This window comes from Gobius niger (genome assembly GCF_951799975.1).
Source record: "Gobius niger genome assembly, chromosome: 2".
Classification (NCBI taxonomy): Eukaryota; Metazoa; Chordata; class Actinopteri; order Gobiiformes; family Gobiidae; genus Gobius; species Gobius niger.
Window position 1 is genome coordinate 24557712 of NC_136853.1, and position 24135 is coordinate 24581846.

The 24135-nt window shown below is 41.7% G+C and overlaps 1 protein-coding gene across 2 annotated transcripts; it reads right to left on the reverse strand.

Annotated features, from left to right (window-relative positions):
- Positions 1-421: 421 nt before the first annotated feature.
- On the reverse strand, positions 422-23542 carry pde8b (phosphodiesterase 8B). 2 transcript variants are annotated; one of them, XM_079582959.1, is made up of 22 exons: positions 22851-23542; positions 18781-18837; positions 15402-15592; positions 11306-11365; positions 10901-10958; positions 10694-10782; positions 10549-10627; positions 10332-10472; positions 10172-10260; positions 10044-10098; positions 8564-8615; positions 8408-8470; positions 7892-7968; positions 7421-7585; positions 6224-6269; positions 6009-6141; positions 5727-5925; positions 5438-5655; positions 5235-5367; positions 4993-5160; positions 3610-3739; positions 422-2204 (listed from the first exon to the last, which is right to left on the reverse strand). In XM_079582959.1, exons 1-22 carry the CDS (start codon positions 23133-23135, stop codon positions 2095-2097), a joined length of 2598 nt encoding a protein of 865 aa, XP_079439085.1. In that variant the 5' UTR covers positions 23136-23542; the 3' UTR covers positions 422-2094. The 2 variants fall into 2 exon arrangements, with proteins under 2 accessions (XP_079439085.1, XP_079439084.1); XM_079582958.1 differs by having other exon boundaries at positions 4993-5163.
- Between the last annotated feature and the right edge of the window lie 593 nt (positions 23543-24135).

The following is a 24135-nucleotide window of genomic DNA, read 5'->3' on the forward strand; positions in this document are numbered from 1 at the left end:
CTAAACTAAAGATTTCCTTTTCCTTCTCTTTCCCCCATTCTCTGTTTTGTTTTTGATCTTATGCACCACGTCCGGTATTTGGGGGGAGTTTGGCTTTTTTTCGTTCATACATTTAAATGCACTTGTAACTCAAGGTACTTAAAGTAATGATATTTTGTTTAAGTAGCCTAATACATTATATTCCTAAGTAACTGAATAAAGTAATTTACTTAAGTATTGCGTTACCCCACACTCTGCAGGGGTTACTTTGGTGTGAAAGACTAACGGGGCAGGCAAAGACTGGGAACTACAAAGACTTGAACCTCTACAAAACATGCTGAAGTTTATGTGATAATGATGTTAACACTCCTGTTTAAAACATGTGCAGTGACATAAAACGCAAATCTAATCCTAATCAACAAACAATGACAATGTGTTTAATGTAATTATTTATTCATAGCTTTCTAAACAGAATCACATAATTGGCACATTTCCCGCTGCTATCTGTACGTGATAAAGGCGTATCCTTCCACAAGCTCCACACATCTGTCCCAGTTAGGAACATCATTTTCACAGCTCTCACAAAAGGCATACACACCAGGATCATGAAAATTGTCTCTGTGAATAGAAATCTCTGTCATCAACTAGCAAAAATATGTATTCAGTCAGTAACACCAGCCAAGAAACATTCAGGATTGGAGCTGTGTTTCAAGTCACTGTATAAATGTCTCACTGTTTGTGGAAATCCTCCCTGCCACGCATAATAACAATGAAAAAAGCAAAATGTTTTAAGCATAGTGCAAAGCGAAATGATAAGCAGACAGTTCTGGTTAGATGTGCACGATCAGCAGGGACGATAGTTAACAGTGTGTGTAACAACAGGAGGCCTAAAATGAGGACATGGCAGCATTAAGGCGTTCATTTGTGGATAATCAAAAACACTGTAGCTTCATAAACACACAGAAGAGCTGAGGGTCATACATGAACACACAGTATCCCGCCATACCTAATCTTTAAAATGCAACTGCATATGAATCAACTAAAAAAGGAAAAAGCTTTTTACCAAACCCTTCTTTTGTCAATAAATGTGTGTATGGCTTTTATTTGAAATATAACAATAGCCTATAAATACTCTTTAGTTATTTGTTGTGTTGAGAAGGATAAGGCATAAGGTAAATACCTCAATACTATGTAGCCCTAACTGAATGTACTATCAATATATGTACCCATACCATTGTTCTACATACTGCTAAAATACTGTCCCACCTTCTCAAAAGTGCTCTAAGTTTCACAACCTTCAAGGCTTTTAGTACTCCACTGCAGTAGCCATGAATGACCACCAGAGGGCAGCTATGATATGCAAGCCTGAGCTGTGACTGCAGGACTGAAGGACTAATGCTAAAATATAAATAAAAGCGCTGACAGCGTGAGTTTGGGAATGATAAACATTGGGAGGTAAAACCAAACAACCTACTTCCTCAAAACAGATGATACTTGGACACAGGGTCTACAGTTGACGTTGGTTCTTTGGCGAAAACTTCACCTATAGCAGTAAAAGCTCTGATACAGTGCAGTGTCCCTGTTTGCTACATGATGTATAAATACATGTCGTTCCAGAGGCAAACTAACTCTGTCCCTGATCCTCAATGTTAGACAATTGCCTGTCAACTCCTCTAAGATGCAGTCTGAAGCTTATGAGCAACTGAGCACCTTCATAAGTAGGCAACTTGACAATGCGAGCTTAATGTGTCCCTGGCTTTGGTCACCACCTTGTACAGTATTCATAGCAACTCTATGAAGTAGAAATGAGCACAATGTCAGTGATATAAAAGTAAAAAGCCTTGTGAAGCTTCATGATAGGTTAAAGTGCAGGTTTGCGGAGTGTTGTACTGGTTGTCCGGTGAACTGTTCAGTAAAGTTCTTAACACAGACATGAAACCATAGAAATGGACACAGATGGACCTCTGCCCGGCGGGACAACAGATATTAGCCAAATTTGGAGTCTCTTCAAGTCCGCTCCGAGTCCCAGCTCCCGGCTCCTCTCGAGTCCATGGCACAGGCCTCTTATCAGTCACGGCTGAGGAGCCTCCTCTCACCCCCGACCTAAGGGTCTGGTCAAGAGGGAGGAGGAGGACGAAGACTCTTGCATTGCATCTCATCCAGACCTTTCCAGTACTTGAAGTTCTCCGACAGGTTTTCCATGAGACCAGGCAGACCTGCAAAGGCTAAGAGAAAACAGTCCCAAGTTAGTCGCAAATAGAGTTCTGGGTATTGTCTATGGATTAACAAAAGCAGCGTAAAAAAGTAGAGAAAAGAGGGCATTAGCTGCTGCGTCACTACCGGTAAATACCTCAAACACACTTTACATTTTAAAATCTTTATTCATTTATCACAATAGAATGTGCCAGGAATCACAAAAATCGTAGTGGTTCTAATAACACAATTCTGAGCTCTATGGAGTTGTAGCCTTTACAGTCATAACAAAAAGCAGCTCTTGCCTTAAAATCCCAGTAAGGATATGAGGCTCTTTCTCTCCCTCTCTGTCCTATGTCTTGCAGTGCAACATTTTTCCAGGCCAAGCAACCCGTTTTTCTCATGTTTTGTTTATATGTTCATTTCCGCTTGCTGCTGACCTCAAACTTGTCTGAGGTCAGCAGCTGTAAATGGCCTGATAAAAGCTTTTCCTCAAAGATGTGTTTTTGTGCGTGTGTGTGCAGCCTATGCTCGTTGTCATTTCAAACCACTATTTTGTCTTTGACCCGTTTCATTGGCGTTTACGATCTTTCCCTGACGGCGCTGCTATGGTGACAGTAAACAAGTTTTCTCCTCAGGGATTAAACCAAAGAAGACTTCAGTGGGAACAGTGAAGCACAAAATTACTCTTTTTTCCTTTTTCTTTGCAGTCCGGCACCCTCCATTTCCTGTAACTCCCTGAGCTCCAAGATGAACACGTGATCCTTTTGGTCACTTTTCGGGTTCAAAATTTGACCAGCGAACACAACAATGACAAATGGATCACTCAAATTCCCATGTGAAGCTATTCAAGGCACATCCGACAAACAAATGAATCTATTGTGTTGAGCGAGCTCCTTTGTCACAGATCTATAATAAAACTGGAGTCGTTGCTATGGTAATCCATTAGAACTAATGTGTTTGTCCATTCTACTCGTGTAAACTGATGTGTCGTCTTCTTACTTTGTCACTTCATTTTTATTTCAGTTACTCGGTTGACTTTTAAATAGATCTGCTTTATCCAACATCCCCGTTTGATCATACCAGTGTGGAAACTTTGTCATCACAAAGACAGATGGACTTTCTTGTCATTAGTGCCTCAAAATGACCACTGTATCTGATTCTTCATTTACATTACTCTCAATTCCGAATAACTAATCGGACAATCGCAAGATCGCCACCGCATCTGCCACGGCACAAGTTCCTATGTAGAATTATATTGTAGATTTCTAGGTAAACTGGTGCTGATACATCCTAAAGGGTATGTGTATCTACAACAAAGGACTTTTCAATGTAACATTATGTCATTTGCCAAAACTCACATTTGAGGATCACATTTGATAATATGAGTGTTTCATAAGTGAGAATGTGCATGTTGACATCGAGTGTGGCTCATACCATCCCAAGCATCGAACATGTCTGTGATGAAGTAGTCTATGAAGGAGATCTGGGATTTGGGAATACTGCAGGTGTTTCTGTCAAACACAGGCATCACGACAGGCAGCCCCAGCCTCTTCTCTTCATCAGTCTATGAAAACAAAACAGCCACTTAAAACAAAAAAAAGCTCTTCTTCTTGTTGGTCTATAACAGAGGTTCTTTATTCAGTGCTCGAGCTCTGAATAAAGCAGACATAATATGATCGGACTCAAAACATCCTCTGTTTAGAGAGTTTGAGCTGCTCCCCTCAGGTCGAAGGTACAGGAGCCCCGGCCTAACTAAAAACAGGACCAGGCAGTCAAGCTATTTTACAATTAAACAAACCAACAATACGAAGTAACCAACAGTGATTTTTTATTTTTTTATTATTCTGCACAGCTGGTCTGTCAGAGAAGGTTTTTAAGGAGGAATGTAGATAACGATTTTAACATAATTTAAACTGAGGTTGACGGGCCGTAGTTTGTTTTTTGTATTTTGTCAATGTTTGGATTTGTCTGCTGTGGTCAATGTTGTATTTGTGTATTTCCACTCACTGCAAATGAATTTCCCCACGGGGACAATACATTTCTACTACTACTTCAACTCAAAAACATTATAATAAAAACTATGCAAAATGATTATTGAAGCAGAGACCATAAGGCTGACTAATAAAACTATACAAAAAAAAATCATCATTAAAGGGATATTTCAGGATTTTTGACATAGGGCCTCATTTCCTAGTTATCCAGAGTGTTGCTGATTTCTGGAGATATTTTTTTTTGTAATTCATGCAGTTCTCATATTTGAAGAGTTTCGTGGTGGTATCAGCTAGCCTGCATTAAAAACAGTCTGACACAGACACAGACACCAGACTAATATAAATGTCTGTGCTATGGAATATAACTGACCTTGCATCACATGATTGCATCGCATTTTGAGGGACTATTTTCTAGCAGATCACTCGCCGCTGCGTAGCTTATACAACCACGAAGCTGGTTGTGCTCAAATATAAGTTCTTTTAAATGCAAAATGGTTAAAATAATTCTATGGACACAGACATTTATATGGTTAGTCTGGTGTTATAAGTGATTTGTCTCAGGTGCTCTGTGGAGCGGGTCAGACTGTTTTTAATGCAGGCTAGCTGATACCGTAGGAATGCACTAGCCTTGCACTAGCCTAGCGCCACGAAACTCTTCAAATATAAAAACTGCATGAACTACAAAAAAAAATATCTCCAGAAATCAGCAACACTCTGGATAACTAGGAAATGAGGCCCTTTGTCAAAAATCCTGAAAAATCCCTAAAACAGTCCCCCTCCCGACCCTGGAGTTGAGAATCACTGGTTTATAAGCCACTGGTCAGACCTGTGCGAAGTACTCCTCTGAGATCCGTCCCGCCCACTCGATGCAGAGCTCCAGGGGTCGACAGGGGTTGGCCACATCTGCACACTTGATGAGCATTCGCTTTAGCAACAGCCTGTTTTCTGGGGAACTCCTGAAGTTCATCTGACCGTCACAGTCACTGTTCACGCTCTGCTGAGACACAGGAGACTCCTTAACATTTGTCACTGGGAATAAACAATGGATAATAAACGACAGAAACGTACACTCATCTCCTCTATAGCTGCGATGGGCTTATTAATGCTATTCACGAACTTGCTGACATGCTCAAAGTGCCGGGTCATTTCTGTGGCCAGCACCATGTCAATGATGGCCTGTCTCAGAGTCCGGAACTGATTTCTGCAAAAACATTAAGATGACTTAGTTTTATCTTGTTTCAGTCTCACGTGCGTCAGAAAGGGCTCGTTACCTGTCAGTATTCTTAAAGATGTTGCTCTTGCCGTCCCGCGCGGTGAGCTGAAAGGCGAGTGCTGCATGGTGACTCTCTAAAACCGCCGTGTCATTGTAAAGGATGGCGAGTTCACTGCTGGCATTGCACAAAAAGGAGTTTGTCCTGCCAGGATGATCCACATCGTGCACTGTGGCTGCGATCAGTGCCGCGACCTCATCCAGCTGGTCCAGGCTCGTCTGGAGGCAGCATTGTAAAAGGTCAGAACTTTTCACCATGAGCTAACACGCATGGTCTGTTTTATGCTCACCTTGACTCTTTCTTTGCGGAGGAAAAAGGCTGTGGCGTGTAGCACATCCGCTGCATGTGTGGAGTTGTGATAGGAGTTGGACGAATGGTAGCTCGCCTCGATCATCTGTAACCAGGAGCGCAGCGTGGCCTCCGAGCAGTTTAGGAAATCACACACGCCGAAGCTGGTGAAGATCTTCAGGCCGAGGTACGTGAGCGGTCTGCACAGAGTGTAACCAGCAAACATGAGGAATCTACTTATGACAGGATTAGCGACTGTTACAGAAGCACGTCGTCCTCGCACCTCTTATGTGTGGCAGCTTCCAGCTCAAGAATGTTGAACTCCCAGCATTCTTCATCATTCAGCATCTCAGCTATAGACGGCGGGATATCACTCAGAGTGACTGGGACATTGGCCAGTTGGCTCTGGTTCAGATCTGAACAGAAACATCAACGTTATGCATCACACGAGTAGTAGAGCATACATCTTGTTTATTTGCTTATTTGCTCTTTACTTACTTTTGGAGAAGACATATTCATTCCCAGAGAGCCTTCTGAGTCCATCCTGTAAAGAAATGACACAATAAATGCTGGTCTGGTAGACCCTTTAGTTGTTTGTAAACATTCCAGGCTTAGCCGGAGGCGGGAAGCTAGATTCCTATTCCTATGGTGCGTTCATGTGGTCCTCGGGAACAACTTTCCCAGTTGGGGAATGCACGTGAACGCTCGCTCAGCTGGAGTAAACCACTGGGGATCTCGGGTCAAGACGAGCTTCCCGACTTCCACACCTGACGGCGGAAATCAGCAGATTTGTTCAGTGCCTAATTTGAGTATTTTCAGGAACACTTTTGGTCTGAAGTGATGGATTCGAGGAACAGGCCAAAACATTTGCCGGAACACTCGCATTAAACACCATTATATCAGATCAAATCTTTGCCGGATCCTCCACAATATTTCCCGGATCCTTTACCTTGAAAAACTGAAAATGGAGGATCAAATTAAGCACTGGATTTGTTCTATTATCGTCTAATTTGAGCTTTTTAGTTAAACACTGCTACTTTTTTTAGTTTAGTGTAAGTCGTCATCATCCTCATAGTAACAAAATTGTGAGGGAAATGGCTGATATCAACGTTAGCAAAAAGTTAATTTACGTTTAACTTTTGAGACGCTAACAACACATTTAAATGGTTAGCTCAGCTAAGCGCTAAGCAATGATGAAAGGCCGTTTTTATTTGATGACATCAAAATCCCCACTTTCCCACATGAACACAAACCAACTGGGGACAATGACGTCACATCTCGGGAAAACGAGCACCCCGGTCCACATGGTAGCTGTTGTCATAGTAACGATAAACAAATGTCTAATTGTTGTAGGTCAGATATAGACCTTATTTTATCGTCTAAAATGTCATTCCTCTTGTTCTGGCACCTTAAGCCACAACAGGACCACAATATGTAGTTGTAGTTGTACATTAATAATCGCTAGTTTTAGTTTAATCTTATTTCTCTTGATCACTTCCTGCCTCCAGCTAATGTCAGTCAAAGGGTATGTGAAGATCATAACTTTTATGTGCATGTTCTCCCCTCTCCGGGTACTCTAGTTTCCCGTACCACTAAATATAACATGCTCTCTTCCGACCAAAATAAATAAATAATCAGGCACAAGACCAATGTGGAGATATACATTTCCCTGTATGTGTGTTTGGTGTGGCTTACACTCATGAGGCCCCCCACCAGGTCATTGGTGTGGGGGTCATCCTCTTTGGAGGCCAGCTGAGGGGAGTACAGCTCTGTGGTCCTCAGGATCTCCAGCACACGGTCCAGAGCCTCCGCCACTGTCACAGGGCTGCTCTCCTGGGCTGCGTTGATGATATTTATCACCTGAGGAGAGGAAAAGGAGAAAGTCCCTAATCACTGCCAGCAGAGCAACACAAAGAGCCCACTACTGCATATACTGCACAGACACAGAGCTTCTTTCTTCTGAGAAGTGTTGGAGATGTGCATGTGATGTTGGAGAATGTTGTCTGGGGCCAAGAGGCCAAAGGAGAAGAACATGCAAAAGCATCACAGGACTTGGAATCAGCACCAAAATCAGCCGATATGAAACACTGTGCTCAGTTCAGACGACAGCTCACTGTGCCGAAGTTTACTTTTGAAGTACAAGATATGTAAAAGATATATTTCTACCTTTGTAATTGGAGCCTCGATTGTCATGGAGTGAATCCGAGCGACTGAGGAGTATCTTCTGTTTTGTAAGCTGGGAGCTGCAAAGATGTTGAAATGGAGGGAATTGTTTCAGTACTTTATAATCATGATAATCTGTTATAAACCTGTCTAGTGTGCCAAAGGAGGGAAATTATAAAAGTAATTAACAACCACTACCAACATTAGCAACATAACCACACTTGAGGAGCTATTTTACTTCAGTTCTGATGGCAACTCTCTTAATATCGACTCTTTAGGAGCCGGTCATCTGGTTTGGCTGAGATATGATTAAGACCTATTACTTGGACACTGACACACTGACGGTGTAATTCCTGAACATTGATCAAATTTGAGTGTGATTTCCCTCAAATTAAAGCTGAGAGTTTGCACTTTAAGCACATATGAATTATACAACTGTAGCTTGAAAATGAACAGATAAAAGAACAAAGTGTGTGTCACTGTCCAAACACTTACACAGCATCAGTATCAGAGACTTACCGTCACTTCCACGAGAACTGATGGAGTCTTTTCTCCGGTCTCTGTGACGTAAAGAATGGCAATCTGACGCAGAAACACAATCACAAACATCCTCAGAGTTCGGTCGCTAATTAACGAAATAGAATCCATTCAATTAAGAGACAATAAATGAAGTACCTGACTGGGAAAGCTCTCCGCTGCATCTGTCCTCCCTGCTGAACTTGTGAAACTGAAAATCACAACACAGAGCGCACTTACAGCTTTGGTTCATACGCCGTGTCCCGGCCTTGTGTTTTCTTTTCTCTGATGTAAGACGAAACACTGCAGGTGGCTTAGATTACTGACACGTATAGTTTTCTTTCATTAATGGGAGACAGAAAACTCAAGTTTTAATATTAATATTACATCGATTTCTTCATATTTGTATCTATACTGGAACTGGAACTCTAACTGTAACTAACACGCAGAGACCAAATATTCCAGTTTGCTGTTAACAAGATTTTGATGACTTTTTCTGAAGGATTGGGCCTGAATTATTGAACTTTGAACCCCCAAAAAAGGAAGAATTCCAATTTTAACAGATTTTTGCTGCAATAACTAATTTTTTCAAAGGTTAAATAAGATCCAAATGTTTTGCTATTCATATGCAGTGTCTCATTTTTTTGTGTTCATCATGTTTTTGAAACACAATAAATCAGGATAGAAAATTAAAAGAAATTAGTGCTATTGTCTCTCCAAATAAAAGTCAAGTCACACGGCGAGAGTTATTTTGTTATTTTATCACATTCACACTGGTATGAATCTGCAGTTTACTGGAGTGCACCTTCACAACGCTCTGACGGCACATCAGAGCCTTGTGTACACAGACAGGCATATTATTCATCTGTAACATGAGTGTGTTTGTAAAGCTCTTTATTAAAAAGGGGGCAAGAATTCCCATTCCTGACACGGAGGAACAGAATGAGATTGGCAGTCGATACCAGCAGCTGACTCAATGTACTCGCTAAGAGTGATCCCTGTTCAGCTTTGCGCTAAGCATAAATAGCTTTGGTGTCTGGCTGCGATCCCTTAGAGGGGAATCCTGCTGCTTAGCAGGAGCTTAGCATAGTATGACGTTGTTGGCCTGAAACCCTGGTGAGAACAGCAACACACCTGCTTGACAATTCAGCGCCATCATTTTCAAACAAACACTGTACATCTATAGCTGTGTGTGCAGCAAACCCACCGTGACCAGAGATTAGACTCACGCTTTTCAGTTCATGCCAAAGCTCAGGTTTTTATTGATCTCAGTCCTATTTAGATCAGATCAACTTTGTTTTTTGTTTTATGCATTTGGTGAAGCTTTGAGAGATAAAAATTTGATTTTAAACTGTCATGTCATTCATTATATATTGCTAAATAAACCCAACCAAAACTATTTACCTCACCATAACTTGTTTCTAAACTTGAGCATTTTCCAACTCCCATCTTTAAACCAGATTTTTTTTTTTTTTTGCATCCCGTCTTTCTCTGTACAACTAGTTAACCGTGTGAGAAGTTTCGGAGTGCGTTTGTTCATGCGTCCCATTAATCGGAGGCAACAGTATCTTCAACAGTACAAGCACTTTGGGAATGATGCAAAACAACAGGCTTCTAACAGCTACCTCTTTAGACTTACCTGATTGTTGTTGTCATTGTGAGGTTTTTTAATTGCAACAAAGTGTCTAATCTTCCTGCAGAAGACAACAGAACATCTGTGATTATGATATTAATTTTATAATAAGTATTCCAGACGTTTGGACTCACCCTCCTTGGCCAACGACAGGTGTGATTTTCACATGCTGCTGTATACTGTCTCCTGATTTCTTCCGGGCATGATAAATGCCCTGCCATTCCTTTGAAGGGAATCTTCAGTTGTGTAAATAAAATTCAGTTGCAAATATACGGTTTGCATGTTTGAACATACCTTTCCTTTCTTGATACACACGTTGATTGTATCCAGAAGGTCAGCCCTGTTCTTGTCACTCTTTGGCAGTTCAGTCAGTTCCTTCCCGATCAGTTCTCCTTTCTGATAGCCCATCATTCGCTCAAATGCTGGGTTCACATACTGTAAGTGTTTGACAGAATGGGTGGTCGATTATTCCTTCAAACAAAACGGAGTGTTTGTATTTGTGATGCTGTACCTGGATAATATGGTCCTCGCTGGTGATCTCCACAGCTTCTTGACAGTGTTCTAAAGCAGTGAAGATGGAGTTACACGCCCTGCACACACAGAGAGTCAGTCCCGGCACATTCACAGCACTGTCGCTGTTAAACTGGGAAGATTACCTGAGTTTGAACTGGCAGCGCACTTCTCCGTGCTCAATCTGTACGAGCTCATTAAAACAGGCCGACATGCTACTGTTCTCCACAAACCTCTGCAAACCACACAGGCAGCTCAGAGGAATGCAAGGAGATCCACATATTCAACAATAAACAATTCATTCATTTTGTCCTCTTTGTTCTTATGCACAGATGAACATGTTGTGGACCTACTCTATTGAATCCAGCGCAGAGGAGCGGAAGCACTGACGTCTCGTCCTGGTCCAGTGGCCTGTATGAACAAACAATGGATCAGTCAGTAGTTCTCAAACTGTGGTCCAGGCAACACTGGTCGTTTTTGGGCTTTTACAAGTGGTGTTGACATTTTATACTTTAAACATAATCTATACTTTAGTACTGCTGTTAAGTTTGGTGGGGTTTTTCTAGTTTAGTCGTGGTTTACACCCATTATTAAGACCCCGTTTAGAACTGGGCCTGGTGGTAGGTCAGATATATTTTCTTTGGTCTGGCAAGTGTTGTTGTAAAAACTCGAGAAATTAACTTTGATTGATTGATTGAAAAGTTTAAGAACCACTGAATTAAGTGAGTACAAGAAAAAAATATAAAACAATGACTTACTTTTGAGGCACAACGACAAGAATAACAGTATTTTCTGATGGTTTTGTGGCGCGGATCAACCTGAAAACAAATATGATCGATTTTATTGTATTTAATGTACATTTCTGTGGTCAGTTTTACACAAGAGCACAAACCCCCGAAACATGTAAGACAAAAGAACATGTGACACAAGGAAAGAGGCTCACAAAGTCTTTATGCCCAGTGCAAGTGGGCTGTATGACAGGAGTTAACTGAGGGGTAGTGATAGTTATATTTATTCACCTGTTTACTGATTGTTTTTTAAGTCCTTCAAATGTTCTAGTCGCTTCTTTTAGGCATGATTAAATTTCAGGATTTTTGACATAGGGCCTCATTTCCTATTTATCCAGAGTGTTGCTGATTTCTGGAGATATTTTTATGTAATTTATGCAGTTCTTCTGTTTGGAGAGTTACGGTCGATAGAATAATTTTAACCATTTTGCATCTAAAATACCTTATGTTTGAGCAGCATCAGCTTCATGGTTGTATAAGCTACGCGGCGGCGGAGTGATCTGCTAGAAAATAGTCCCTCAAAATGCGATCATTCATGTGATGCAAGGTCAGTTATAATCCAAAAATGATTCTATCGACACAGACATTTATATAGTTTGTCTGGTGTTATAAGTGATTTGCCTCAAGTGCATTGTGGAGTGCGTAAGACTGTTTTTAATGCAGGCTAGCTGATACCATAGGAATGCGCTAGCCTTGCACTAGCCTAGCGCCACGAAACTCTTCAAATATAAGAACTGCATGAATTACAAAAAAAATATCTCCAGAAATCAGCAACACTCTGGATAACTAGGAAATGAGGCCTTATGTCAAAAATCCTGAAACATCCCTTTAATATAAGCAGCTGAAGAACCGAATTACCCTTAGGATAAAGTTTATCTTATCTAGGGCATCCATCCATCCATCCATTTTCTTCCGCTTTATCCGGGGCCGGGTCGCGGGGGCAGCAGTCTCAGCAGAGATGCCCAAACTTCCCGATCCACACACACTTCCTCCAGCTGTTCTGGGGGGACCCCGAGGCGACACCAGGCCAGCTCGGAGACATAGTCCCACCACCGTGTCCTGGGTCTTCCACGAGGCCTTGTCCCACTAGGACATGCCTGGAACACCTCCCGCGGGAGGCGACCAGGAGGCATCCGAAACAGATGCCCGAGCCACCTCAGCTGGCTCCTTTCGACGTGGAGGAGCAGCGACTCTACTCCGAGCTCCTCCCGGGTAGCTGAGCTCCTCACCCGATCTCGGAGGGTGCGCCCAGCCACCCTGCGAAGGAAACTCATTTCGGCCGCTTGTATTCGCGATCTTGTCCTTTCGGTCATGACCCAAATCTCATGACCATAGGTGAGGGTGGGAACGTAGATCGATCGGTAAATCGAGAGCTTTGCCCCCCGACTCAGCTCCCTCTTCACCACGACAGACCGATACAGCGACCGCATCACTGCTGACGCTGCACCGATCCGTCTGTCGAGCTGTGCATGTGGACCAGGTCGTCGAGGCACCCGGCCTCGACTGCCACCCAGTCCTCTTAGCACCCGACCCCTACGGATCCCTCTGCGGGTTATCTAGGGCAGTCAAAGTTAAAGTTTTAACTCACGAATAATCGGAAAAATAATGAGTGCCTTAATCATTAATTAATCCCGAATTAATAGCACATTAATAGCATCATCTGAGCACACATGACAAGAAAGACAAAGCACTTGTATTAACTACATATTATAAGTCAGGGGTCTCCACCCTTTGCACACGATGAGGTACTTTTATGTAACAAAAGTGACAGAGATACTTATGCATCAAAGAGGCTGGTCTGATTATGCTGTGTCAACGAAAATTACTATAATTTTGGCCTAAAACTCTACTTAATGCACCTAAAAGTTTGCAGATTCTATTCAAAATGTTCAACACCCAAAGGAAAATGTATCTAAAATGTGACTTATCAAGTGCGTGTTGTTTGAAAGCCTCAGGCGAGCGACTAACAAAGGGCTGGAGAGCTGCTGTGTGAGATCCCTGTTATAAGAAATGTGACCAAATGCTTTAATGTCGACCAAGTGTTCATAATAAATCGGGATTATTCGTGATTAATCGAATTTCACAAGTGTGATTAATCCAATTTCAAAAATGTATTGATTGACAGCACTAATCTTAACAAATCTTTAAAAAAAAAAAAAAATTCATCAGTTTCAGATGTGTTTCAAATGTGCTTTTGGCCGCGGGCAGCACAAAAAGAGCAAGTATAACAATAAACAACAACATGAACTGTTTCATCTTAGTTACATAAACGTAAAATTAAATCCCTGATCATGTTCCAGATCATTTCAGACTTATTTAATTCCACTCTGGGCAGTGTCTGTAGCTGATGTAACCTTTGGGGTAAAGTTTGGTTGACTGTAATTATTATTTTTATTATCCACTTCTCACCACTGACCTGCGTGATGTGCTACATTTACAACAGTTTAGTCAAGTGTCACTGTTCAGCTTGTTTTAAGGCGATGACAATACACTACAGTGCAGTATAATACAGTCGGGCTGAACGATTTGGCCAAAAATCAATATTGCAATTTAGATTTTATTTTGATTGTTTTCCCCACTTACTTCAATAACTTTTTTGTTGCATAGAGTTAAAGTATAGCCTAAACTGAGACAATGTTATTGCTCATGATTTACAACTGACTTATTAAAGTACTACTTACTTTTTAGTCCTTAATAATCATTTTAAAGGTACATTATGCATCTTTTTATGTGATAAAAGTTAATATTTGTACTTTGTTACCTTTAAACATAATTCAAAATAGCCTACATTTATATAATTGTATTATGTAATACTGTAATATTTTTGTAAATAGCCATAATAATTTCGTGCTCTTTGCTCTGAATTGTGTTTTAGTCAGAGCTGATGACATAAGTTCTTATCTTTATCCAAAACATTCCCAAACATAAGCCTCCTTTTAGGTTCTTAAAAGGTCCCAACTGAGCTGCAAACGACTCTTTACTCTTTACCAGCAGCTCACGGCTCAGCTTCATCTCTGTGGAGGCAGAGACATGAGATTTCAGCCGGAGAGGAGGGAGCTTCTGTGATCAGTGCATCAGAGCTGTAGCAGCAACTCTGAATTATTATTATTAGCACTGTGGCTAACGTAATGAAAACAGCAGTAATCCTTTGCGGTGGCTGCATTATAAACGCTGATATTTCACTGTGCTCCACAATCTACAGCAAACCTTAACCTCTTGACCCCCTGCCTTCACCGAGCTCACACACAGTTCAGTTTTACCCAAATCTAAATGCTTCTAGACGAGAGAGTTTACAACCTACAGGCCAGTGGAACGCCTTATTTGAAAACGTACAAAACTGATTGAAGAATTTTCCTTGCGTTGTTGCAGCGTTGTCGTCACTTTTTCGTTGTACTTTTGGTTCTTTTTTATCACGTTTTTGCCTCTTTTTTGTCGCCTATTTTGTTGCATTTTTGTCGCCTGTTTTGTAGCTTTTTCATCACTTTTTGTCGCATATTTGCTGCTTTTTTTGGTTACATTTTCATCCTCGCTTTTGTAGCTTTTTTCAAGAAGCTTTTAGATTTATTTAAAGTCGCACTGGAGAAAATGTGCTCGGTTCAGGCGGGGGTTACCTAGGCTGAGGAGTAAACAAAAGCGCGCAGTAGAGCTCACGTCGCTCTCGCCGCTACACTCACTTCTATGGTGGGGATGGGCAATACCACATTTTTGGGACTCGATGGTAGGATCGATACCGATACTTTTGGGGTCATTTTTCTCGATACCGATACTGGTCATTTTATATGGGTGAATGTACTTCAATCAACACATACATTTCTAAAACTGCCTACTTTATATAATTGATAGGTAAATTAAAATTAGATTACTTTAACTGGTTAATTAAACAATGTTAATGTGAAATTAAATAAACAAAGTTTAAAATAAATACTTTAATAACAATCTAAACCAGAATGATATGGCTGGCTTAGTTCAATTCCCTGCGCTGTGTAATATCCCGATAAAATTGCAAATGCGATTAATCATTCCGCCCTATAATACAGTAAAACAGAAAACAGACTCCATATCTCACCGACAGACAGCTTCAGGCTCAAAGTAACGTGAATGACGGCCGTCGATGACTATAATCTCATGGTGCTTGTCAAGAAAACACTCCACAGCAGACTCCGGAGTGCGGGCGATGTTACAGCGGAAGCCAGCGCGGTCACAGGCCCACCAGAAGGCATCACTCTGGTTGTCCTCCTTAGCAAACACTAGCAGCACCTAAGAGCACATGAACCAGGAGAATTGAACAGACACTCCTCATCTCATTGCAGCGTGGTTTTTATTACACACTGTTTGGGCCACAGACCCCAGTAGGTCTTCTTTTAGTTTGAGTTTAACAGAGCATGACACATACAGGCTGGCAGGTATAGGTGGGTTACAGCCCGGACAGGACACAATGGGACAAAGATAGTGTCAAAGAGCTAGTGAGCTGGGGACAGAGCCAGAGCATGAGGTAGTACTTGTGAAAGGTCTACACGCTCTGATCCCTCCGGGCTTGTGTAACTGTGGTGCTAGCCTGTGAAATTCCACACAAAGAGCACTCAGTCAACCCCAGGTAGGCTTTACCGACGGCGGGCATCTTTGACCTGGGATTTCCAGTCATTAGCATAGTTAGGTGTGAAGAACTTGGAAAGCTTTGTGGCAACATATGTTTTTGTGCCTAATTAAACCCTTTAGTCTATAACAGATGAATGCGACATGAGTAAACACAATCGAGATGAGACTGAGAGACCAGACTTGAGTCGGTGGCAGAACATTCAAAATGTGTTTGCTCGAGTCCTGACTAGAACCAGGACAAATGGTCACATTAGTCCAGTGCTTCGGTCTGTACAAGGGAGAATAGACTCTTTATTAAACAGTCTCTCTGCCTTGTTAGAGCCGCATGAACCGTCTCAGGCCCTGACAACCTCAGGGAGTGGTTTCACATGGGAGGCTGTATAAGGAGGATCGTTGTTGTTTATTTCTGCCATTTTTACCGAATGTTTTGGTGATTTCCAGGCATAAAGAGCTTTTTATTTAAATCTTTGCTCCCCTTTAGAGCGCGGATCTTTTTACAGAAGCAATGCTCTGTTTGTGAACATTGTTTTGACCCCCCACAGAATTATTATTATCTATTTAATACATCTGTGTTGCTCACCAGGGCCTCGGACGCGGCAAACATTTGGAACAGTCTGCCTGACGATGTGAGACGAGCGCATTGTGTGGTAAAGTTGCTTTAAGTAAGGGATAATGTATAGAACGCTGGTCATTATCGGGAAAATAGGCACCGACAGGGCGAACCGTCTTGTTTCGCCCTGAAGGTGCTTATTATACGGCCATTTGCCAACTGAACACACACAACATAAACTTTGTACACTTTTATGAAGGTCGAAAGGTTTTGCTTTAATTTACTTCAAGGCGAGACACTGCAGGCGAATAGGGAAAACATTTAAATTTACAGATATCAATTTGAAACGTTTGCTGTAGATCACTGGCATAAATGTGAGAAAAAAATACATAGCAAGTTTTCTGTCATTTTATCTTTTCATATAAGAACAAGGTGTTTTATCTTTTCGGTGACAAAATCTGAATAATGGATAGAGCTACATTCAAATTTATTTTTTCATTTTATTGATGAATGAGATACCAAGACTTTTTCAGAGGGGATTTTGGATATCTTGTTTAGTTTTAAAATAAGCAGTTTTTTTGTGGAAAAATGTGTAAAAATTTATTTTTCGCCTTATTTTTTGACATTCAAAACTCAATAAATGGGGCTAGGGATTAAATAATAATCCAAAACTGGAAAATGTGAAGTCTTTAGGTCCGACTGACGTGGACATAGTGTCGCCACAATGACAGAAAAATGTGTTTTGAGAAAAAGGCCCTTGAAATTGCATTGTCCCATATAAGTCTATGGGGGAACATTGAATCAGCGCAATATTATGACATTATTATAACATGTTATTGTGAAGATTAGGCATGTTTTTGGTTTCCGGGTGAAAGCTTGTATGTTCAGAGACCAATTTGGCCCAAAATGAAAAAATTGAGTTTTGCCTGTAGTGTCTCCCCTTAATTTGACTTATCTGTGCCATGTACTTTTAAGTTCTTAATAATGGTCCATTTTTATTGCTGTTTTACTGTATTGATTATTTAATGCTGCTTTGGCGCTGCTATGAGGCACACTGAGTTTTTTTTTTTTCACACAAAATGTGCCCTTTAATAAAAATTGCCCTGCCTTGAGGTAAACAATATACAGGTCCAGCTCAGGCAGTCTTGAGTGTGCCTTTGTGGGTTCAGAGGTTAATCTTGCATGTCTACGGAGCCGATATGTTCTATAGCCTCTCTGAGATAAGCGAGCAATGTTCTCAAACAGAGCCAAATAAATCCTGAGAGTTATGTCTGGAGACGATACACTCACTGATTTCACATTAATAATATCTGCATTTACCATTGATCGTTGGTAAAAAAGGATGTTTTACATCACTGTGTACAATGAATCTGCACAGTCAAAGCACAGATGTGTCGTTTGTTGTTTTGTTCTTACTATGAAAAATGTGTCAAAGATAAGAAGGAGGTCTGGAAAATGGAAAGTGTCCAGCAGTCTGAACCCCAGTAAATATCACATGTCTGTGGAGAGGAGTAGATTCAGATTGCTTCAGGTCGTGCACTGAGCAGAGAGCTGTCCTAGAGGATTAGTGAGCTGCAGTTTATGACCTGAACAGCGATATATATAAAGGATTAAGAACTTTGATAGAAAATTATAGTTGTACTACATACTTGAATGTAGCAAAAGTCCCTGGCTGATATCTCTTGGCTTGGTGAGGGTGTAGAAATGAGGAGGGTGTAACAGTAGCTCTGCAGGAGCAGCACAGACATTGCGATACTGACTGCAATTCCACTGAGAATACCTGTGTGAAGCTCAAATAAAATCAGTCAAAACAGCCCCTCATAAAGTGCTGAGCTGGGCTGCAGGAGGCAGTATCTCCTGGGACTTTCTCTGTTGCGTAAGTTGTACATCGTATAATCCTGATCAGAGGATGAGCTCAGACAATCCCTGACTCAAGCTGGTCTACCCTCTCAGTACAAGACAAGCATGGACTGACAGCGTGCTCACTTGGAACTCTAGTCCTTATGTGCAAGTTTGTTGTTGTTATATAGGTCTTATTATTCAAAACGATTATTTACACATTATGTCTAAATCTTTGAGCACCATCAACATGATTAAAGCACATTTTCATGCATGCCTGTTTTCTTTACTGGATTTAATGTTTGCTTTTAATGCAAACCTATCTAACCCAGGTAATGCATGTAAACCTAAATTAATGAGTAACCCAATGATTAGACCAACAACAATTTCTCTTTGACCTGTTTTGTAAAAGCAAATTTGTCACATGAAGAAAAGGCTTTCAAATGTCAGGTCTGCCTACCTGGATGGGCTCCTGAGTCAGCCGCATTGGCCCCACACATTCTTCTGTCGCCGACAACTGAAACAGATGAGACAATATGAGAAAACAGGATCCAGGGGCAGTCAACACAATACAAGGCATAAAAACTGGACATGAGCACTTCTTACCATTTTACCATTAATTTCCAGAAGCATTTTGCCTTTGCTTTTTCCTGCACTCCACTAACGCTGGGTCCTATCTACTTCCATAGTACAATCATTCAAGTTAAGAGAGAGTCCCTGTCACGCAGAAAACACACCCAAAAAATCTGTTCAAAACAAAACAGAAGGCTTTCACACTGTTGATAGAGCTGTTCTCACAGAGTATTAGCAACTCAGAACAGAGCTGAGACTGCAAACCTCTTTAAAAGGCATTGAGAGCCAATGAGGAACTCCTAGGTCCACTGTCATAATCCTGGGAGGGAGCACAGTGCTGCAGGGACCAGTGTTTCTGTCGTCTTTGTTGTCGTTCACAGGTGACACTAATCCACTGCGTCACTGCTCTGACAAAGGGCAGTGCACATGGAGAACCCCTGAATCAGCACTGGTTATATCACAGATGTAACGTACAGTGGTCAGTGAGTAACATACTGTATGCTGTTTTCATACGACCTGTCTGACTCAAGATACAGGCCATCAACAACAACAACAACAACAACCTCTCACTCACGGTCTCATTTATTCTGGCCTATAGGACATGCTGTTAGTGCGAGGGGGGAAAACTACACTAAAAATACTGATCAGATTTAACTGGCTTGGAAATTTGCTGTGGACTTCTGCTTCATCTTGTGCCCCCTCTACAAGTGAGACCCAAGAAACGAATCACAACATCAGCCTCAGAAAACAATGATTATGAAATTATTCAATAAAAAATTCTGATATAACGTCTCTTGAAATGTAGCCTACTTTACTTATACGAGTGAATGTTTCCCTGCATGTCTCGATGTTACTGTTGTTTCTTGACTAGGAAGACAGTTTGCTGAGTGTGGTATAAAAGTTGATAGTGAGAAATTGCATAGTGCATCTTGAGTCTCTGTTTCGGTAAAAACGTTTACATTGTTTGACTGTGGCCTTCAAATAGGGCCTGCATCGCTTGGTGTATTACGTCATTTTCAACTGTAAGTGATAAACGTTCTGTGCTGCTGGTTCAGTTCAGGGCAGTTTATCTCTAATGGGCAAATATTACTTTGTACTAAAACAAAAGTGTTGCAAATGGCTCAACAAGTATATTTTGTTGCCTATTTGATTTCTTATGGACAGAAAGCTGGTCCAACAGAACCCTGGTTCACATGTGTCCCTGCATGTGTGAACAATGGGCTTTGTGTTTAGGTTATTCAAGGTCTCTGGGCATCTTATCTGCTAAAAAGTGTCCTTCTGTAGATGCACATGGTCTGGATGGTCGTCACACACAGCGCTCTTCATCCGACTAGTTGTTACTTTCTTTTTATGCTCTTCTGAAAAAGACTCTGGCTCTACAGCTAAATCAAATATCAAACCAACATTCTGGGTTGGCTGCCCCAGTGTTAGTATGAGGTGTTCTGTGGGTGGACCACGATAGAAATGAAAGTTTCTGAAGGTTTTCTACTTACAAGATAGACTGCCATTCCAAAGATGAATAAATCTGTATTGTTAAAAAAAACATATTTTTTCAATTGTTTATCTTTGTCTTTGATCTTTGCAGAGTAGGCTGTTTATGCCTCCGCAGCGACAGATTCGTTATCTGAGTCCATAAACATGTGTCTGGATTATAACTGCTGCTAATGATGAAAACTCCATTCAAATCGTAGCCTGGACAGTCAGTTTTGCGCCTTAAAGCAGTACTAAGTAACCTGTAAATAAATCCTACCCTCTGTGGGGAATACAAGTGTTGATGGGATGAGCCTTTCCTGGTGTCTCAAGCCAGAAAACCACAATTGTAACTTCACTGCCTACGGGTCGGAGTCACCAATACACACTAATGGAATCACAAAGAAGAAGCTAACAGGCAAACGGGAAAAGCTAACTGCGGGCTAGCGCCACTTAAACAGTATTTACAGCCAAGTTTGAGTGAAAAAAATTATCTTCATTGTGTAATTAGATGAACAATATCCCTCTGTCCCTTTGTCTTTTCTGTCAGTGTAGTATTTACTCTCACGGACAATTAATGAGTAAAAAAAAGGCAAGAGAGAGGCAAGAGAAAGGCAGAGAGTTTGATTGTGTTGTGAACAGTTATTTAGCGAGTCATACACACACTCTCATCACAGGCCAAAGTATGTTTCTTTAATCAGGCGGGTTACTGCTCTTTTATTGCCGTGTTTCAGGCACCAAGCATGAATAAAAAAATCTTTCCGTGTGTCATCTTTCTGTGAAAATATCTCTTGTCTATAAGCCACAGATGTCCACGTTGTAACATGTGTGGCCTATATATGTAAACATTATTTTTTTTTTTTTTTTTTTAATTTACTTGGGGCGACTTATGTTCAGGTGTGCTCAACACTCGAACATTACGGTATGTGTATTTGTGTGGCAGTGTCATTACAGTGCTTTGTATTTTTGTTCAGTATCTCTTGTTGCAAATAGTGTCAGTAGTGATGCTGAGAAAATGCAAAGTGTGTGTTCTTAGAATGAGTGTTTTCTTTTAGGTGTCTCGACTGTGTGCAATGGCCTGCAGCTCCATCTGTACAGGACACAATTGTCAATTTCTTCACATGTGACTGTTTGCACCACGCCTCACTGACCAGAGGGGTAAACAAACTACGCACACATGAACAGCATGGTACATTATCACAGTCCTGCAGGGATCAGCTGCTGCTTTCAGTGATAAAAGGCAGCATTGATCCAGTGCTTTGTGCACTAATAAAGCGAGAGAACAAAATTCTGAGTGATAATAATAGTCCAAATACAAATATAACTGCCTTGGAGAAGACGGGCAACCTGCACCTTCAGCCACTCAACGCAACCCATTACTCACACAACACATATATATGCAAGGTGAGCGAAGTGCCTTGCCCAAAGACACAACAGTAAATGGTCCTTCCTGTTCAGTCTACCCCAAGGAGCCGTGTTCATAGATCACATTTGTTGATTCATACTCCACACTTCAGCTCAGACATTGTTTCTTTAGTCAGGACAATATAAACAATTGTGAGACACATGTAAATATGCCTGGATGGTTGTACTGTTTGTACACAAAAATACACTCCTTTAAACTCGGGGGGTAAAGTATATTGCCCAAGGATGGAGATCAACCCCTCAGAGAACACTCTGTCATGGAGCCACAGTCTTTGGTGCAACTTTGGGTAAATTTTAACATTAAGAAGAGTCAGAATATCAGAATGTGAGTCGCTGCCCACAGTCTATCACTCAGTCTATCAGTCTGTCACACCATGTTATCACACGGCCATGAAACACTGCCATGAAATGCATACTTTTTTCTCTACTCTCTTTTCTGTACAAATGTGAATCTTCCTCCCTAATGACAAGTTCATCTGCTTCACTGCTTCCTGAGAGAACACACAACATCCTCTAGGGTTTCATCATAGAAATGTTCACATGCAACTCCACAGAGCATAGATAGATGACACATCTGACAACAACAGGACCCTCTTGAAAATGAGATTGTTGCTACCAAAAGAGAATGAAAAAGACGGTGTGTGACTCTGTTGAGCATACATGGCCAGACATAAAGCTAAACTTAAAGCCTTCGCAGATAACTGCACTTAATCAGTATGGCATGAAATGACTTCAGCATAGGCTAAAATATTATGGCTCATACATGACCATCAACAACACTAACAAGACTGTAGAGAACTGCGGAGAAAACAATGTTTTATCTCATTGTTAATCGCTATCCTGTACTACTACGTGGACGGACAGGCTGTGGTCCCGCTGTCGCCTGAAAACTCAAAGCTTAAACATTGGCTTCATCCCTGGCCTGCCATTGATCACAATGAGCTGCGTGCAATAACGTGAGAGATGAGATCCCGCCACAGGCCTCCCCTCCACTGTAAGACAACATCACGAAAAAGGCCTTCGCTACTGATGCTGCTGCAGCGGTTCATGAACGCATCATACCTTGACGCTGTTATGGCTGGTCTGTGTCTCCGCTTCAATGCGAGCGTGCGCACCAGTGTTGTCCTTGCGCTCGCCGCGGTGCGAGTTGTTGCGGGAGTGACGGTTCTGGTAGGAGATGACGGACGGGATGGTTTCAGCCGCATCTGTCTTGATGAAAAGCCCGTGCAGCGTGGCAGCAGTGCCCTGGGAGATGGTAGTGGTCTGGTGGGGTGAGTTGGATTCATCCGAGTCTCGACAGTAGATCACCCCGCTCTGAGAGACGTGGATACTGGGAGCGCAACCCATTCTTTTTTGAAGCGTGGGCTAGAGCCCACCGACCGAGCGCGTAGCCTTGTAGCCGCTGTTCTCCACAGCTGCACCGGTGTCTGCTCCTCACGCCGTAGAGAGCTCATCAAGGTGGTGAGCGCCAAACGCTTCCACAGTTTCCGCTGCTCCCGCTGTCATGTTTACACGACAGACGAACTCATCTCCTTCACCTTCGGCTGGTATATCAGCCCGTGTCTGAATGAACGCGCTCTATAACACCGTGTGCCTGGTGAAGTCTATGGCTGTGCGACGCGTCACCGAAGGCTTCACATCCTGCGGATCCCTGATCAGCTCCGCTCAGTCTTCATTCAGAGAGTTGTCTTGAAACAAACACAAGTGAGGCGAGCGGATCATTGGCTGATGTCCAACCCCCTCTTCTCTCTCCAGGCGCCAGATTAAACTTCCCTGAAGCATCATATTTTCACCCATGAAGTTCTGTTTGAATGAGTTCAGCAGAACTCATGTATAAAGCAGTAACTCAAATATTTACTCAAGTAAGAGTAAAAAAGTATCCGAAGAGTGTGGGTACTGAGTAACAGTTTGATTCATTTTTCAGTAGCGACATAAACTTTGCTGTTTTACTAGAACTTAGTAAGAGTACCGATACTTCATTAGCATTTTACTCATGTAGAAGTAAAAAGTACTGCATGAAAAACAACTTCAAAAGTTAAATATAACAGTATACCCATCTCTGGCAAATCTTCCACCAGACGTACAACCTTTTCTCAAACACAGTCGGTCCAGGGCACAAAGATCAGGAGCAGATCTCTGTGAGGGCGTGAAGCCCCCGACATTAGGAAACAGTTCACACTGTGGTTTAGAGAGACTCGTGTGTGACCCAGTATAGGGCAGTGCTTACAAGCTGATTCATATGCACTGTTCCCCCTTCTCTTTTATAATTAAATAGGCTAAATAAATAAATAATACAAGAACAAGACCACCTACGATAAGCCTATAGTGCAGGGATCTCCAGCTCATG

What these genes read in the sequence shown, in the direction of transcription:
- pde8b (XM_079582958.1), bottom strand. Translation starts at nt 23,135, where the DNA reads ATGGGTTGCGCTCCCAGTATCCACGTCTCTCAGAGCGGGGTGATCTAC. An exon ending in TGAATATGTCTTCTCCAAAA is followed by an intron (nt 6,142 to 6,223) that starts GTAAGTAAAGAG and finishes GTTTCTGTTCAG; the next exon opens with ATCTGAACCAGAGCCAACTG. An exon ending in CATGTTCGATGCTTGGGATG is followed by an intron (nt 2,205 to 3,609) that starts GTATGAGCCACA and finishes GTTTTCTCTTAG; the next exon opens with CCTTTGCAGGTCTGCCTGGT.